This window comes from Copadichromis virginalis, linkage group LG15, assembly GCF_057382275.1.
Source record: "Copadichromis virginalis isolate Kocher_CV1m ecotype Utaka linkage group LG15, C_Virginalis_male_GT1.1, whole genome shotgun sequence".
NCBI lineage: Eukaryota > Metazoa > Chordata > Actinopteri > Cichliformes > Cichlidae > Copadichromis > Copadichromis virginalis.
This window is the reverse complement of record NC_140632.1, coordinates 8314996-8331029: the sequence shown is the minus strand read 5'-3', so window position 1 is coordinate 8331029 and position 16034 is coordinate 8314996. Positions and strand designations below refer to the sequence as shown.

Below are 16034 nucleotides of genomic sequence, written 5' to 3'. Positions count from 1 at the left end.
TTGCAGTATAAACTAGGATGTTTTCTCATAGGACAACAAATATCCAGTTGAAATCTATACATTACACACATAGTGTACTACACAGGGTGTACTAACAGATTTAGGCCAAAATTGAGACACAAATTACAGCAAAATGCACACAATGCACAACAGGAGCAGCTTGTATTTGGGTACTAAGGCCACAGCACAGCACAAAAATCATTTCCAGCTGAGATGAGCATGTTACTGGGAGAAGCAAATGTTTTGCCTCAGTCTCAGGGAGCTACTGAGCCTCTGTGGCACAGCATTTCTGGCTTTAGCTCTGGGACAGCAAGGGGGAAGATGGGATTAGCGGGGTTCTCAGGGTAGATTAGAACAACAGTAATTCCTAAATTCCCTCACAATGAAACAAGGGATTTTTTTTCCAGTGGGTCAAGAAAAGAGGAAGAGATGTAGTAACGTGAATGGGAATCTCAAGACAGTCATTAGCATTAACATAATTCAAAATACTTGTTTGTGTCAGTTACTCTTATTGTTTAACCCTGTCTTCAATCGTTCTTTGTTCAAAATATCAGGTAAAAACGTCCTCAAACTAACCTGTCACTACATGTCAAGCAGTCATAAAACAGGTATCTCTTCCTGTGTACCTTGAATGCCTTCAATGTCTGTTCAAACTTCAGAGATTATCAGAATACCTCTTAACACCACAAACAATCTGCCTTACTTTCTCTGCCTCACCTGCCTCTAGTTTGTTATTGATAGATCTGGCTGAATCTCCACAAAGCAAAATTCCCACAGCAGATACAGGAAACTGTAGCCAAGGTATGAAGTGCCTCCACTCTGTTTATTTATCTTTTCTTGGGGCTTGGCAAAGAAAAAAGCCCGCCTGTATGATATTGCAGTAACAATGGAAACAAATGCACTGTGCCATTTTAGAGCATATATATGCATTCACTGTGAGCAAAGATGAGAGATCATGTGAGAAAAGCAACTCCAAGTTTGCATGCCAACCACATTCTTCGCCTGCCAGAGCACTTGGCTGTGGAACAAAAGAAAAGGAAAGGATTAACAGTTTTCCATTGCTAAGTTTATGCTAAACAGTGGTAGCTTAGAACTGCTTTCCGGGGCCCTGGGAGACTTCCTTTATTTATATGTTAATTAAATATTTTTAAATTGGGGGAGATATTATTAGTCATTGGCATGACTGGTAATAATGTAAAAGTATCAAGGTTGTAAATGATATGACGCATCCTTTGATGTAGGTAAACTGATACAGTCAAAAAAAAGTCAACCAGTTGACTTCTTCAGGTTTTTCCAGGTGAGCAAGCCAAAGCAGGCAGCAAGCCAAACTGACAGCAACTATCTTCATACTGGTGCTAAGCAGGTGTCATATGTGGTGGGGGCTGCTCAGGTGGTAGAGGAGGGTCAGAAGGTCTGAGTTCGATCCCCGAGGTCCTCTAATCTGCAATTTGAAGTTTCCTTGGGCAAGATACTGAACCCTAAGTTGCGTCTGATGTATCCAAGACACTGTGAGGTTGTGAATGTTAATAAAAAAAAGTTCTGTGAATGTATGGGTGAATGGGGCTTGTTGCAGGAAAGCACTTTGAGTGCTCAATTAAAGTAGAAAAGTGCTATATATAAGTACTAATCTATTTACCTCACCCCATCATCATACCTCACCAAGTGCGGCATTCAACAGACTGGTGTGGTTTTACATTTTTGCCATCACACAGATGGCAAAGATTTGTGACCATAGGCTATTCTAAACTATTCAAAAGAGTACCATCAGAAGTTTGGAATGAGAGGTATTTTTCCCCTGGTATTGGTACAGTATGCATGACAAGCCAACAACTTGGAACGGGATTTTGGCTCCCAGTGCTCTCTGTGTAATTCTTTGTATCAAATATAATTGGGCCTTGTGGGTTGTTACTCTTAATTCCTTCTTATTCCCAGTAGTAGCTAAGACCTATATTTTGACAGTAATGCGATTCACGGTAAATGCGACTCAAGCTGGTGAACAGAGGACAAAGTTCAGTAGTTCATTAAGTACACCTAGTTGCAATTAATACAGGGCCAGCAGCCCTGCAATAAATCATGTCATTTTGTTATTTTGTGGAGGGCATTGTTAAAAAAACTGTAAACTTATAAATTTAATTGAAAATGCAGCAGCTTGAGGGTTTCTATCCAGTTTTCACAGGTCACATCCCCCAGCTGGGAGATCAGACTGGAATCCAGAGTGAGTTTGTGTGCCAGTGAAAAGGTCACAAGTAAATCAGTGGAATCTGTCTCACAAGTCATTAACTATCAGCGTCATCAAAAAGTAACAGAGTGTACAGCAAGGGCTCTTCTTAGGTAACACTACGTCAGGAGCCAGAGTCTCGAGTGCAAAGTGCAGCAATAGAACATTTACACTTTAAAAAGAAAATACCACTTATCTGAGAAGTCAGTGTCAACAGCCAATATGTGGGCCTACAACAGGGCCATTTCTACCTCTGAAGTCTGCCAGCATGTGTGATTCAACACCTTACATGCAGCTGTACTCGTGATCACCCCTACAGTCGCTTGACAGGATCTTGCAAAGGAATTAACTCTAGCATCATGCTTCCTCCCTGATCTCCTTCTCTGACTCAGATACAATGCATCAGCATTCGTGGAAGAGGACTTTAGCCCGCAGGGCCTTGTCACTTGCTAAAGGAGAACAGAAAAGGTAGATTTATGATAGACCGCCTCCCTCTGTGGAGAACAAAACGTCACGGCCAACTGACCCATGAGACATTTGCTTTAAAATGCAGATGACACCAGTATCATCTGGGCCGGTACAAAGGTACACTATGATCTAGCTGACTCTGACAAAATATTAACAAGAAGAACTTACTAACTGTCAAATGAGGCTTTTTTCTGGGTCCGAGAACATTTCAAAAGAAACCTTTTGAAATGTGCTTTGCTGTGAGTTAATGGATAGTGAATCCTGTCTCACAGGGATGCATCAGCGTAGATAAATATCACTGTTCTTCTTGACTTCCCTCATCTCTCAGGATTTCTTCGGCCGGCCCTCATCCTTTTTGCTTTTTCCTTCCTTCCTTCCTACTTTGGTCTAATGCACTCTCTCTTTTTCTCTTGCATGAATGAGTTTTGGACAGTAAACAGAAAAGGGAATAGACTGGGCCAGGCGATTCTGGGTAAGGTTGGTGTTTAAAACATACTGAGTAGATGGACTTATTAACAATATCACCTGATCAGCTTCCGGAACAGGATGTAAGGAAATTACTAAACACTAATCCCACAGAGCAAATCAGAGCCTCTCTTATGAGAAATGAAGTCATATACAGTGTTAAACGTTACAAAGTAATGCATTATTGTGCAAAATTAAGTAATCACATTACAGTTACAATTATGTTGTAACTTGTGTTATAATAGTATATTCTTGAGTTATCTGCGCACCAGGTGGATAGAAAGAAAAAAACATCAAACAAACATGCTCTTTTCTCCTTCCTGCGCACTTGCGCTACAGTTAGCTGATTTTAGTTCAGGTGCTGCAGGAATAAAATGGTGAAGTTGGTCCAGCAAGACAACTTTTGAAGACTGTGGACGTTACTTTTATTTTTATTGCACAAAAGGACAGCATGAAGGTAAAGTGGAAACTGCATCCAGGATGGAGCAATTGTATCATACTGCTAACACAAATTTATCTCTTTGCTTACATTTGCACAACCAGCATGCTAATGCTAAGCTAGCCAAGATTGCGTTGTCAGCTTTGTGCTCAAACCTAAAAACTGAAGGAGAGATCTTGTGTGTGTCTTCATTAGGATAGGGAATTGTGTTGGTGTGCGGGACAGTAGCCTATAGGTTTATATAATTACCTGGTAGTCATGAGACAGTGCTTTTCAGGTCATTTTACGGAGTAATGAGAAAGTAACAAGTCTTGTAACAACTTACTAATTAGGTAACATTCAGCATTACTTTTAAGAAAAGTAACAAGTAATGTGTAATACATTACTTTTCGTGATTAATGACAATATATTGCTCTTATATTATACTATTAAACTGTAATTATTTTATACAGTATAATGTTAGGGGCTTTGCGAGAGGACAAATAAGTAGAAGGAAAGAACGGTTTAGGAAACAACAGGGATGAGATGCACTTCTATAGCAGTGGCTGACAATTAGCTCATGGAGGTCAGTTATGATCCTCAATCTTGCCATCGCTGCAGTTAACATTGCATGTGGGTTTTTTCTGTTAGTCAAAATATAGTCAAATCTCAATGCACAGACGTAATATACACTTTTTCAAAAAACACAAAAAAGGGACCCCTTAAAACTCCAGTACTTGCTTAAGAATTATTCCGTTTTAAAGACTCCCATATGGAAAAGATATATATAAATCTTATAAAGTTTGCATCTGTCTTGTGTGAAACTTGTATGAAAAGCATACAAGAGTGAAAACAGATATAAGATCCCTTGAAAAATTATATAATGAAACTTGTATGTTTTGGATACTTACTAAAACAATATATAAAAGTAATGAGAAAGTGGCCACTTTCATGAGTAAATCATGTAAGCCTTTGTTACGTCCCTCTGCAGCCCCTAATCATCTCAATGTTTTCAGCTGGTGCTAATTGGCCACACCTAGTCAGGTGTGGATAAAAGCATACCTGAGGCAAGCTTCCCGGGGAGCTTACTAGTCTTTGCCTTGGTGGCACTAGCCACTTTAGCCAACCTGATAGTCCATTTTAAGATAAAACCTCTTTTCACCTACACTCTAGTATTCGTCTCCTTTTTTATGTTGCGGCTTTTGAGCCGGGTCGTAACACCTTATATGATTTACTCATGAAAGTGGCCACTTTCATGAGTTAAATCATATAAGTTTTTACTATTTCTTTTCCATATGGGCTTTTTCAGTGTCAAGGTAATCCAGGAGTCACTCTTCCAAACTGTGAATAAATACAACACAGTACTTCCTTAAAGTTCCCTGATCTAAAACTCACGATTAGCCCTTTAAATGAGATAAGATTAAGTATAAAACTTAAATATTAATGAGTTATATAAGATTGTCCATGTTGTGAAATTGTATTTTTTGTCAAATTCTTAGAAAATAACAGTTTGGACAGTTGTTTTGGGTTTTTTTTAATCTATTTATGTAACGAAATTTCAAAGATTTCTGAGAAAACCTGAATAAAGCACATTAGGCACTCTTGAAATCATAAGCCGAGAGAGAGAAATCACATGTTGGGACAACCAGGAGTCACCAAAGGTTCACGCTGTTTTCATTTTTCATTAAGTCTTCATCAAGAATGGTGCAGGCTCGATTTAAGAGATTAGTGGAAAAGCTGTATTTGCATTTAGCCATGTGTGTGCGGGTGTGTGTGTTCGTGAGTGTATCTGGTCGTCTGCTGTTGTGTATACGGGACAGTGCAGGCCCTCCTTATCAGGAGGATTTATATACTTTTGATTTCTGTTCATGCGTTGGCAGTGGGACACAAACGCTGACCTCATCTTCAATCTCGTAATAAAACTATCCTCTCAGCTCTTCTCATCTCTCTCTCTATCACAGTTTTCCTCTGTTTGTGCCCCTCCCTTTTATTTTTCTCTCCAACAATATTATTATATTTCCACCTTTTTCCACTTCTGTTTTCTTACATTCACTTCCCCCACCTTCCTCTTGCTTCCAGTAAGCCTCATTGCCCCTCAATAAAAACTGCTGTGTCATAAATTTAGCACACTCACACTTTATGACATAATCAGCACCATAAAGCTCGGTCTATATTTAGCATCGCTCACAGGCGCTGTGGCGGTGGGGTGAAGGTGATGTAGCGCACTGTGTCAAGGCCAAGCTGAGCTACCTGCATTTTTAATGGTACTGATGCTTTGTTATTAGAGGAGGTGGGCATTCTGTCAGCGAGGACTCTCTTGGAGAGAGAACAACACTTAAACTTTTGCCTTTTCTAAACTTATCAATTCAGATATTGCACGGTTCATATTTTACTTATTGCTCTGACCTCTTGTGGGTTGGTTAAAACTTTAATTCAAGTTCAGCACAGCTCATCTGGCAACAAACAACTGCAATGATATTTTGCTGCCAAGCGCAGATTAACAGTTTCAAAAGCCTCTTCTCTGAATGAGAAAAGCTGCAGTAAGCCGGGCTAAAGTTGAACATTCATATTTAACAATGCAGAGCACAAAAAGCGAAGAACAAGGAGCAACGTATCAGACCGCGATAAGTGTCCCGAGAGCGTTTCCATCATCTGGTGTCAGCAGTGACAGCAGTCTCTCAGCGTCATCATCCCACTTTTTGAAGTTCCAGTCTGAGAGAGCTGTCTAAATTGTTGTTTGCTTTGACGGGCTGTTGAAATTTCATAGTGAAGATTTTTCTCATTTAAATTTGAGTCAGGCTGAAGTTGGCCTCCTGGAGAACAGAGCAGCGAGCTTGACGTGCGAGGGAAATGTTTCTATCAGTGTTCCATTTGTTGAACAAGCATCACGCTCTGCCAGTGTTTGGCAAGCTACGCCTGATGCCCTGAGTTGTAAAGTATTTGGACAATGTGTGCAAAGATACAGCACAGTATGCCGGGAACAAGACCAAACATGATGTTTGTGTAGTGTTTGGCAATAGTAGAACAAGTCGAATGGTGGAATCCCTCATATTGAGACACATAGTAAGGGCTACTGTTTGCATGCCGTCAATCATTGAACTAAATCTTGGATCAAAACCCATTTTCGACTATGTCTGAAATGTGAACAACTACCACAGCTCAAACACTACACTATAAACAAGCTGTGACTCACCACCGAGCCCCCTCCTCTTTAACCCCAGAGCCACACACAAACACGCACACACCAATTACACCCGCTGAGACACATCAGTACTACTGAAGACACATCTATTGGTTTTGAGGTCAAGAGGTGGAATAGATGGAGAGTCAGCGAAACAAAAAAGCAACACAGGAAAGGGAATAGAGTGCTGGGCAACAATAGCGTGCTGTTTCATATCCAAACACACCTTTAGCATGGTTTCTCAACAAACACAGTTTAGCTCAGTGGGATAGTGATGACTCATTCCCTACTGATGCCCATGGGTCTGGAAAAACACACAAGCAGGGAACCATCTGATGGCTAAAATGATTGATAGGCAGTGGGATAGCTATTGTAATCGTAGTTGCATAACCAAGTACATCTGCAGCAGCATCGACATAAAAGGCCTGCCATGCATGTTTGGGCAAGTCGTGTGTGTTGACAGTTACTTTTCCTCCAGTGCACAGGTGTGAATTTACTTCCTCTTTGGTAAAGATTTTTAACAGAGTATCCGCGTTCTGTGCTAAATGCAGGCCTCCTGCACTAATTTACAGCAACAACAAAGGTGGACTTTGGAAAAACACCCCTTTCTTCAGTTGCCTTATTGTTTATGTTACATAACAGCACTCGTGAAGGAGCTTAAAGGGAAAACATGAGGATCACAACATTATCTAGAGTCTTCTAAAGCCTAATTTGGTTTGTTTGTTTGCCTTCGGTGGGACATCAGTGAAATGAGTCAAGTGATGTTCTGGAGTGTATCGGGGATATGCTTCCTGCTGCAGGCATGAGGAGATTTTAGGTGAAAAGGCACCAGGTGAGTGGGCGGCCTCTCCCTTACCATGAAATAGGTCACATTCTTCTTGTTAACTTCTCGCTTGCTCTTTAAATTAACAATTTGTTCACATGTACGAATAAAGCTTATGTGACAGAGACATTAATCCAATTTAGTTTGTCTACAGATGGTGATGATTTTTCTTGTTTCTTGTAATGGCTGTACCGTTTCACACATATTTGATTTAAATTCAAGATTGAAAATGTTTTTTTCCCTTCTGTAAGCTAAAGACAAATATTGGAATTTTTATTAACTTTTAATTTTGTGGGGCAGAAAATCATTCTTGTTGAACTGACACTAGAATTTGGTGCTCAGAAAATTGATTTATGAGATTTTCAAATGTGGAAACATTTTTTTTCTCTTTAGATCTAGAATAAATACATTAAATCCTTTGAACTTCCCCAAATGTCCCCATAATGTGTTGAAAGCGCACACTTAATCTAAAGCTAGTCAAAGTAATGGGTCATAAGTAAACAATGACTTATTTAGTGGCACAAGCCCAAAAAGTTCCACAAAGCTGGTTTTGTTCCTTGACTTTGCGTGGTACGATAATCGATAAAAATCAAAAAGCTGCAGGAATTACAAATTGCAGTTCTTAAATTATGATTCACCTATTGTGTTAAAAAGTAATTGCCCCCTAAGCCTAATAACTGGTTGTGTCACCCTAGCCTGAACAGCCTGCAATCAAGCTTTTGTGATAACTGGGGAATAATCTGTCACATTGCTGTGGGAGAATTTTTGCCCACTCTTGAACATCAACAGCCTGTTTAAGGTCATGTTAAAGTGTCTTGGCTTATATAGTAAACTCCAAAACCTTCATTTTATTTATTTTTTGAGGCATTCAGAGGTGAACTTGTTGGTGTGTTTTGGATCATAACCCTTGAAGCACTTGAGCTTCAATGGCCAGGCATTCTCCTTTAGGATTTTCTGGTAAAGAGCAGAATTCATGGTTCCATCAGTTACAGCAAGTCGTTCAGTTCCTGAAGAAGCAAAGCAGCCCCAGACCATCACACTACCGCCACCGAGTTTCAATGGTGGTATGATGTTCTTTTTATGAAATGCTGTGTTAGTTTTACACCAGACACCAGCTCAAAACTTCCAAAAAGTTCAAGTTTTGTCTGATCAGTTAAAAAGAAAAAATTTTTACAAAGAGAAACTATTTAGGAACCACAGCAATTCAGTGGGAGACCATGGAAAGTTACAGAGTGATGAGCAGCATAGTCCATAAAAGTCACACTGGTGACTCGATAACTAAGCAGTTCCAAACCTCCTCCAGCACTAACTTCATGGCATTGCTTTCCATGGAAGCACAGCCCCTGTTGGGATAATGTGTAGGTGGCACAGTACGTTTGTTCATTGTCCACGTACAGGCAGTCCCTTCATCGGTCAGAAATTTGACTTTTGTGTGCAAAAGGGTGAGCTCTGTTCATTATTCACACAGTGACATCAACATGGACAAACTTTCCAAATATCACATTGAATAAGCAAATATATGACAGGCCAGAGTGAGACCAAAGATCAAAAGCTAATATTACTTGCACGTTTTAAATGTGCGACCTGTGAAAAACATTGGACCTTTGCTGTAACTTAGTCAAGCTGAAATTTTTTGCTAAAATGTGTCTTTTGCCATATTTTTTTTTTACTTCTTCTAGTTTTAAATTTCTTCTAAGTAGCTTTTATTTACCAAACTAGATTCTTCTGATACAGTTTCTCTGTAGTCAAATTACCAAAGTGAACTAATAGCTAATAGCTTGGAATTCCAAGGTAGAATTCACGATTAGCGACTGTTTGTTTTTCCATTTACCTTGCAGCCCTTGCTTTTTTCATGGCCACTCGTTTTCCCATTTGCAGGACAAGGTGAGCAGGGCTCCTGGTGGTAATACAGGCCACCCTGCAGTCCTGCATAATGACAGCAGCCATACGGTGATGGGAAGTGGGTGTACCACAGGTCTTCAGCCAGCGGACACTTTGGACAGGAGTAAAGGAGGCCTTTCCCCTGAGCTTTCTCCACACTCACTTTCGGGTTCCTCATCCATCTCCGTACCTGCACAGGAAAAAAAGAACAATAGTTATTCTAAATAAGAAAAAAAATGCTCTGATCTGACTTATAACATCTCAGTTTCTTCCTCTGTTGTTAAAGGTAACAGCGCAAGATCTCCACAGACGGAAATGTGCATACAGTGCATATACACACACACCTTACCAGCTGCAACTCATCATCAGCTGTTTGTAATCTTATCCATGATTACATGTTGGCTAGAATGAGATACACACAATGCACTTACGAGAGGCACAGATTGTGTCTCCACTCTGCCACACATTAATCAGAGGGGGTGCACTCACACGATGACATATATGTATTACACACACACATGCAAGCACACACAAAGACATCTGATGGCGCAAAGTATGATGTTGAGTCTGTCTTTGATGAAGAATGAAAGAACAGCCTTGTTTGTCTACTCCCGGGTATGTTTTTGGCTTTCATGTCTTTTTTCAACACCAGTGTTGCTTCACCGATACTTCGTAAAAGCTGAGGAGAACATCAGTCTTCAAGTGTGCTTTTGTGATGAAGTACCACAAGTCAAACCTTCATGCATTCACGTCATGAGCACGTGTTCTAATTATTACCCTTATGCTGTCAACAAACGCAGCACAAGTCGGTGCACGCAAGAACAATGCATACTGTACACACCGTGCTCCTTCAGTGACTAAGACCAGAGAAGCACTGTCACTTACAGGAAACACTGGTGTGTTTACGTTTGTGTGTGTGTGAGTGTGTGTGTGTGAGTGTGGAGGAAACAAAAAAAAACCTTGGTGAAAGTGGAGAGGAAACCGATAAACAGACAGAGAAACAGAAGGAGATTGACAGTGAGAGGAACCTTGTGAAATTTCATCCTGCTGCGTGACTCGAAAATTTAGAAAACACACACCACAGGGCTGTAGCCTGTGGCAGCTGAGCAGCACAGAGTCCAAAATGCAGTAACACACACACACACACATACAGCACACACGCTGAGATCGAACGCCTAAGTCGAAGGGCGGCCTCGACAGCCTGTCAAGGCATGTCGGGTCGAAGAGAAAACAGACTTGGAAAAACACTCCAGCAGGTCAACACAAAAACAAGCCAGCTGCTGTAGGGCTGCCACAGAAAACGGATGACGCACACCTAAAATAAGAAAGCAACACAAGCTTCTTCACACATCGCGAGTCATGAACTGGCTGCACGTGATTGGAGTTCCATCTAATTACATGAGTTTTCCCTTTGTTGTTTTTGAGATCAGGTTCAAAGAGGTAACGGAATGTGACAGATCAAACAGTGTTCTGTCATACCTGTTGTTCACCGCGCCACGCTGACAGTGAAACTAATTATAGGTGCTGAATCCACCGAATTTGGCACAAAAACACAGTCATCCATCGCTCATTGGAACGTGAAAATGTTAGCTTTTGTTTGGATCACTGAAAAGCTCTGCACGACATCATCGCTGTTACGTATTTGCTCCTGTGTAACAAGTTGTAAATGTTCAAATATACAGTGACAGATAAAAGTACAGTTACATGCAGAATGCAGCTGTATTGACTTTACATTTCTATTCCTTGTTCTGCATGACCCAAGGCTCTGTTTGGACTCATGCTTTCCTTATTATGCAATTAGGATTATTCTGAAGCAATTAGAGAAATAAATAAACCCTGAAGGGCAGCAATAACATCAACCGGGATTCGGGAATGTCCTGCAAGGTTCTGTTTTTTTTTTGTTTTTTTTTATCATCGCTTGGATGGAGCAGAAGGGAAGCCAAAATTGAAACCATTTTGGAAAAATTGAAAAGAAAAATGTTAAGTTTACATCGATAGATACTCTGTGGGAAATTCATTGCAGCATAGAGCGCCTGTGGGAGTACATGCGTAGTTGTGTGTGTGTGTGGGTGTTAACGCAATCTGTCCTTATTCACTAGGCGATTCATCAGTAATCCACACCATACTGTACTCCATCTGAGCCAGCACAGACATTTTGGACCACTCATATTCTGAGTAAAAAAACAACAACCAAAAAACAAAATAAAAACACAGCAGTGACACAATCAGATCAGATATGTATGTAAATCTATCCAGTAACCCAGCGGATAAGAAACTAATATGAATCAAGAGCTTAAGTGATTGTTGCTGATTTGTTGCTATCTGGGAAGATGTTCGCTGCCTAAGGCTGAAATTGTGGCAACATGAAGTAAATAACAGCTGCAATCAGCCCTTAACTTGTCATTTGAATTATTTTACTACATAAAAAAAAAAAAAAAAAGTTCTGTTGTATCCCCAAAGCAGCAATGTGATTATTGACTGAGTGCATTACCTCTCTTCCACAAGCGGGAAGTAATGTTAGTCATATCCTTCCTGTTATGGCCTGCAGGCACCGCGCGCTGTTTTGTGTTTTGATCTCATGTAAATCGACTGCAAATTATTCAGGGAGCATAATTAAATTTGTTTTTAAGATTGACATGTTTTAGTCAGATTACAGCATACAGTGACTTTTCGAAATCTAACAAAGCTGCGGCAGTCATACACGGTCATTTCTCAAGATGCAATCAAGTATGCAAACTGATTTATTAACGTCTGTGACATGCAATTTACTGATAACTGCCCTGATATGTAATGCAGATAAAAAGCACGTTTTATTTTTGTGCTTGATGTCGAAGTGAACCTTCTGTGCTTGTGTTTAGAAAACAGTACAACATTTGTAAATCACCCATAAAACGAATTATGTGTGTTTTTTTTCTGTTTTGCCCCATTTAGTAAATCTTGCCGCTAGTTTCTTAGGGCTACAACTAATGACTGGTTTACTAATAATTAATCAGTTATAAAACTTGAAAAAGTGTGGTACAAACTATTGTTGTAATATATTCGTTATTGTTTTAAGCGAGGTTTAGGCTAGTGCAGATAGGAAGGGCATTCGGTATAAAACTGGTGCAAAAATGAAATAAGAATGAGCTTTTCATACTGCATACTGGTTGAAGCCTGGGTTGACGATGACTGAAACCAATGCAGTTGACCAGCAGGGGCCCAGTGGATAGTGCGCTACTGCTGAACAAATACAAAAGAGTAGGAGAGGGAGGGAAGGCATGTTTAGAGGCAGTGAGAGAGAAAGAAGGACAGGAGTGTAGAAGCAAGAGTGGGGACTGTGATGGTTTGGACATGTGCAGAGGAGGGATATTGGACAAAAGGATGTTAAATATAGAGCTGCCAGGCAGGAGGATAAGAGGAAGACAAGAGAGAAATTCATGGATGTAGCGAAGGAGGACACGCAGAGATGCTAGGGACGAAGTGATAGAAGGAAGCAGATTATCTGCTGTGGGGATCCCTAAAGAGAGCAGCCGAAAGAAGAAGGAGAACGAGGTGTTGTTCACTTTTGTGTTTAGTTCCCCATTAAATGTAATAACTTAATGAGTACACATTTATTTGTTCAATTATTTATTTAGCTAGAACTTGAGTTTTACAACATATAGCTATGATAGTCTGAAATATGCAATGCAAAGTCTTGCAGATGTTCTGCAGCCCACAGATGTAATGATTCTGCAATTTAACAGTAATATGCAATATGCATAATTCTGATTTATTGACCTCTAGTGAGGGTGACAGTTATAATGTATCCTTGTGAGGTGAACCTTATTAGACAGTGAGACCTAAGTACCGTTTTGAGTTTTGAGTACAGTTTTAAGTGATGCTTTCATAAAAGCCAGGGCACACATTCATTAGACCTACACAAACAAACCATCACAGAAAACATTTAATACGAACCATCAACATTACACACCAGTAATGAGCCTTGTGGCAGCACTGCAGCAGAACCCAGGATATGCTGACTAGATCCTAACCACAGGACCTCTCTTCCACTCAGTGATTTCAACACAACACACACTTGTGGGTCCCGAAGTGCAACAGTGTTTTGGAATACACAAACACGCAAGCAAAAAAAGATAAAAACCTAACACACGCTGTAAACACAGACAAGCAGGGAGTCCAATCTTACGCTTGATTAGAGCAGCTTAGCCTTCACAATGACATCATCTCTGGTTTGCACACACACACACACACACACACACACACACACACACACACACACACACACACACACACACACACACACACACACACACACACACTCTGGCTCTGTGTCACCACCTCTCACAGCCAATATGCACAAAGATGCACCCCCACCAAAATGTTGCTTGTCATCCAAACTCACCTTTCTCTTGACAAACTGGAAGGCAGAGCACTTCTTAAAGGAGAAGGCAGTTTTCTCTCCCCCACCTCCACCTCCCACGCCACTGCTTCCCCCTCCTCCTCCTCCTCCGCCGCCTCCTCCTCCCCCATTAACCAGCTTCATGGCCGACACCGGCACACCGCTTGCTTCTGTAGATCCCAGGATGACGGGCAGACTGGCAGACAGGGAGAAAGCAAGAGAAAGAGTTCAATACGGGAACGAAAGCAGGAGTGATGCCTCTGCGATGAGAGGAAGATTTGAGATGCAAGAGGAGAGCGAGAGGCAGCAGGAGGATGCAGATGGACCAAAAACTTGAGGGTGAGACACTGTGATATGAATGAGATTACCTCAAAACCAACCTGTCAGAACAGAGATGAAGACGGGCTGAAGAAAGTGAGAAATTCACAGAAAAGAAAGAGATGGAGAGACAAATACACCGGCTCCTGTTGATGTGGGCAGGAAACAGCATTGTTTACAGCACCCCACACTCAGCATCTCAGTGAATGTCAGCTGTGTGTGAAGTTTACACGTGCATCCACGAGTGTATTTACAAGATGGATGTGTTTAAGCACGGTTCTACAAGTCTAGATGAATGCCTAATTTCTCCATCCCTACCTTTATGCCGTTGCGCTGGCTGGTTTCCCCCGATCCTGCTGCAGCCTGTCTTTTTTTATTTGTTGTTGTCCGGAGACTCCTCCGAAGCCCGGTCCCAGATCAGATGCACCACCAACACCAACAACTCCCAGTTACAAGTGTCCCTCTCTGGGCTAAGCTTACATTCCCAAAAATAGGATGCAGAGAACAGAAGCAAGTCTGAGGCGATGGTGTTGTTAAATAAAGAGCATGTCACTGTGTGATTAGTGGGTGAGCGTGTGCGTCCTCACTGGTGCAAAGACTTGAGGTGCACTGTGGGTGGGTGCACAGAGGAAGTCTCGCGAAGTATATGAATGAAAGCATGATGAAGCGTGTGTGTGATGAGTCCAGCTGCAGTCCTCTGGCTCACTCCGGTGCTACTTTATCAATGAAAGGCTCTGCAGCAAGCAGATGCTGCCTCCCCTCCCCTTCTCTTTCTCTTCCCATCTCTCTCTCTCTGTCTCTCTCCCTTCCTCCAAATCCTTCACTGTTTCCTCATCACCACTCTGCCCTCCCCCTTTTTCCCTCCGCTCACTCATTTTTCTGCTGCAGTCAGGGCTGGCTCCTCCCACTCTCTCTCCCTCCTTCACCTCACCTCAGTCCTCCCTTGTTTTCTCCCCTTTTTTCTTAATCTGTATCGCTGAGGACCAAAGAGGACAGTGACATACATCACAGCAGGCCTGCATGTGAGGGATAATGGTAGTGAACCACTGTTACTGGCTCTTTTTGATCCAGCCGGACATCACGCTCACACTGACACACATCTCATCCCGTCTATGCATATGCCCTTGCCTCTGTACCAATAAGGCAGGAGCAGTTTAATTTCCTGATCTGACACCCGTGTACAATAAAGCTGAATCACTTTCTGGTTACGCTTTCATGGATGTTGTGTCCTGTAAAAAACAAAAAACAAAGCTTTGTTTCTAGTTGCGAGCTGGCTGCTGCCTTTAAAGTAAAACAATAACACGTGAATTATTAACCATTACATACGCTTTATATACGATAGGCTTCATGGCTTTTCGTGTAGCAATTAGAAGCAAATGTTTACTCACTCTGCTGCACTGATGAGAAAATTACTTTCTACTTGACCTTCATCTCGAAATTCATATTGCTCAACGGCATTTCTAGCAGCTAATGTCAACGTGTGACTTGAATTACAAGTAGGAAGAGCTACAAGGCAGTGTTTTTGTTGACCCACCCCACCAACACGATTACCAGGATTATGTTAGGTTAGGGTAAAGATTATAGGAAGTAGCATCCAACACCTGTTGGCTGCCATATCTCCATAGTAGCATCTTAGAAGGTGGTGTTTTATATACACTTATGACAGAAAAGCCAAGCCATGACTACATGAGTGGGTTTTATTTTAGCACGAATGTCATCGTGCTAAAATAAAGACCTGTGCAGTGAGCGTCAAGATGTCATCACATGACATCTTGACGCTCTTGTTCTTGTACTACTTTTTAAAAGTTTTTATAACTCCAATTTTGTTTCAGAATTTTAAAGCATAATTGGTTGTGTGATATTTTAATTCAATTAAATTTTATT

The 16034-nt window shown here is 41.1% G+C and overlaps 1 protein-coding gene and 1 long non-coding RNA gene across 2 annotated transcripts in view; one reads left to right on the top strand and one right to left on the bottom strand.

The window, feature by feature from the left end:
• Positions 1-14944, bottom strand: part of sgk1 (serum/glucocorticoid regulated kinase 1) — a 35983-nt gene extending 21039 nt beyond the window's left edge. The window contains exons 1-3 of the mRNA XM_085431675.1: positions 14469-14944; positions 13836-14028; positions 9405-9644 (exon numbers count right to left, since the gene is read on the bottom strand). Of these exons, the coding sequence (XP_085287801.1) occupies positions 9405-9644; positions 13836-13976 (381 nt within the window). The 5' untranslated portion in view covers positions 13977-14028; positions 14469-14944. The remainder of the gene's footprint in view (positions 1-9404; positions 9645-13835; positions 14029-14468) is intronic.
• Positions 7211-10132, top strand: LOC146691728 (uncharacterized). The gene is made up of 2 exons (XR_014915091.1): positions 7211-7582; positions 9452-10132. It is a non-coding gene; the product is annotated as an uncharacterized LOC146691728 (long non-coding RNA).
• Positions 14945-16034: the final 1090 nt, after the last annotated feature.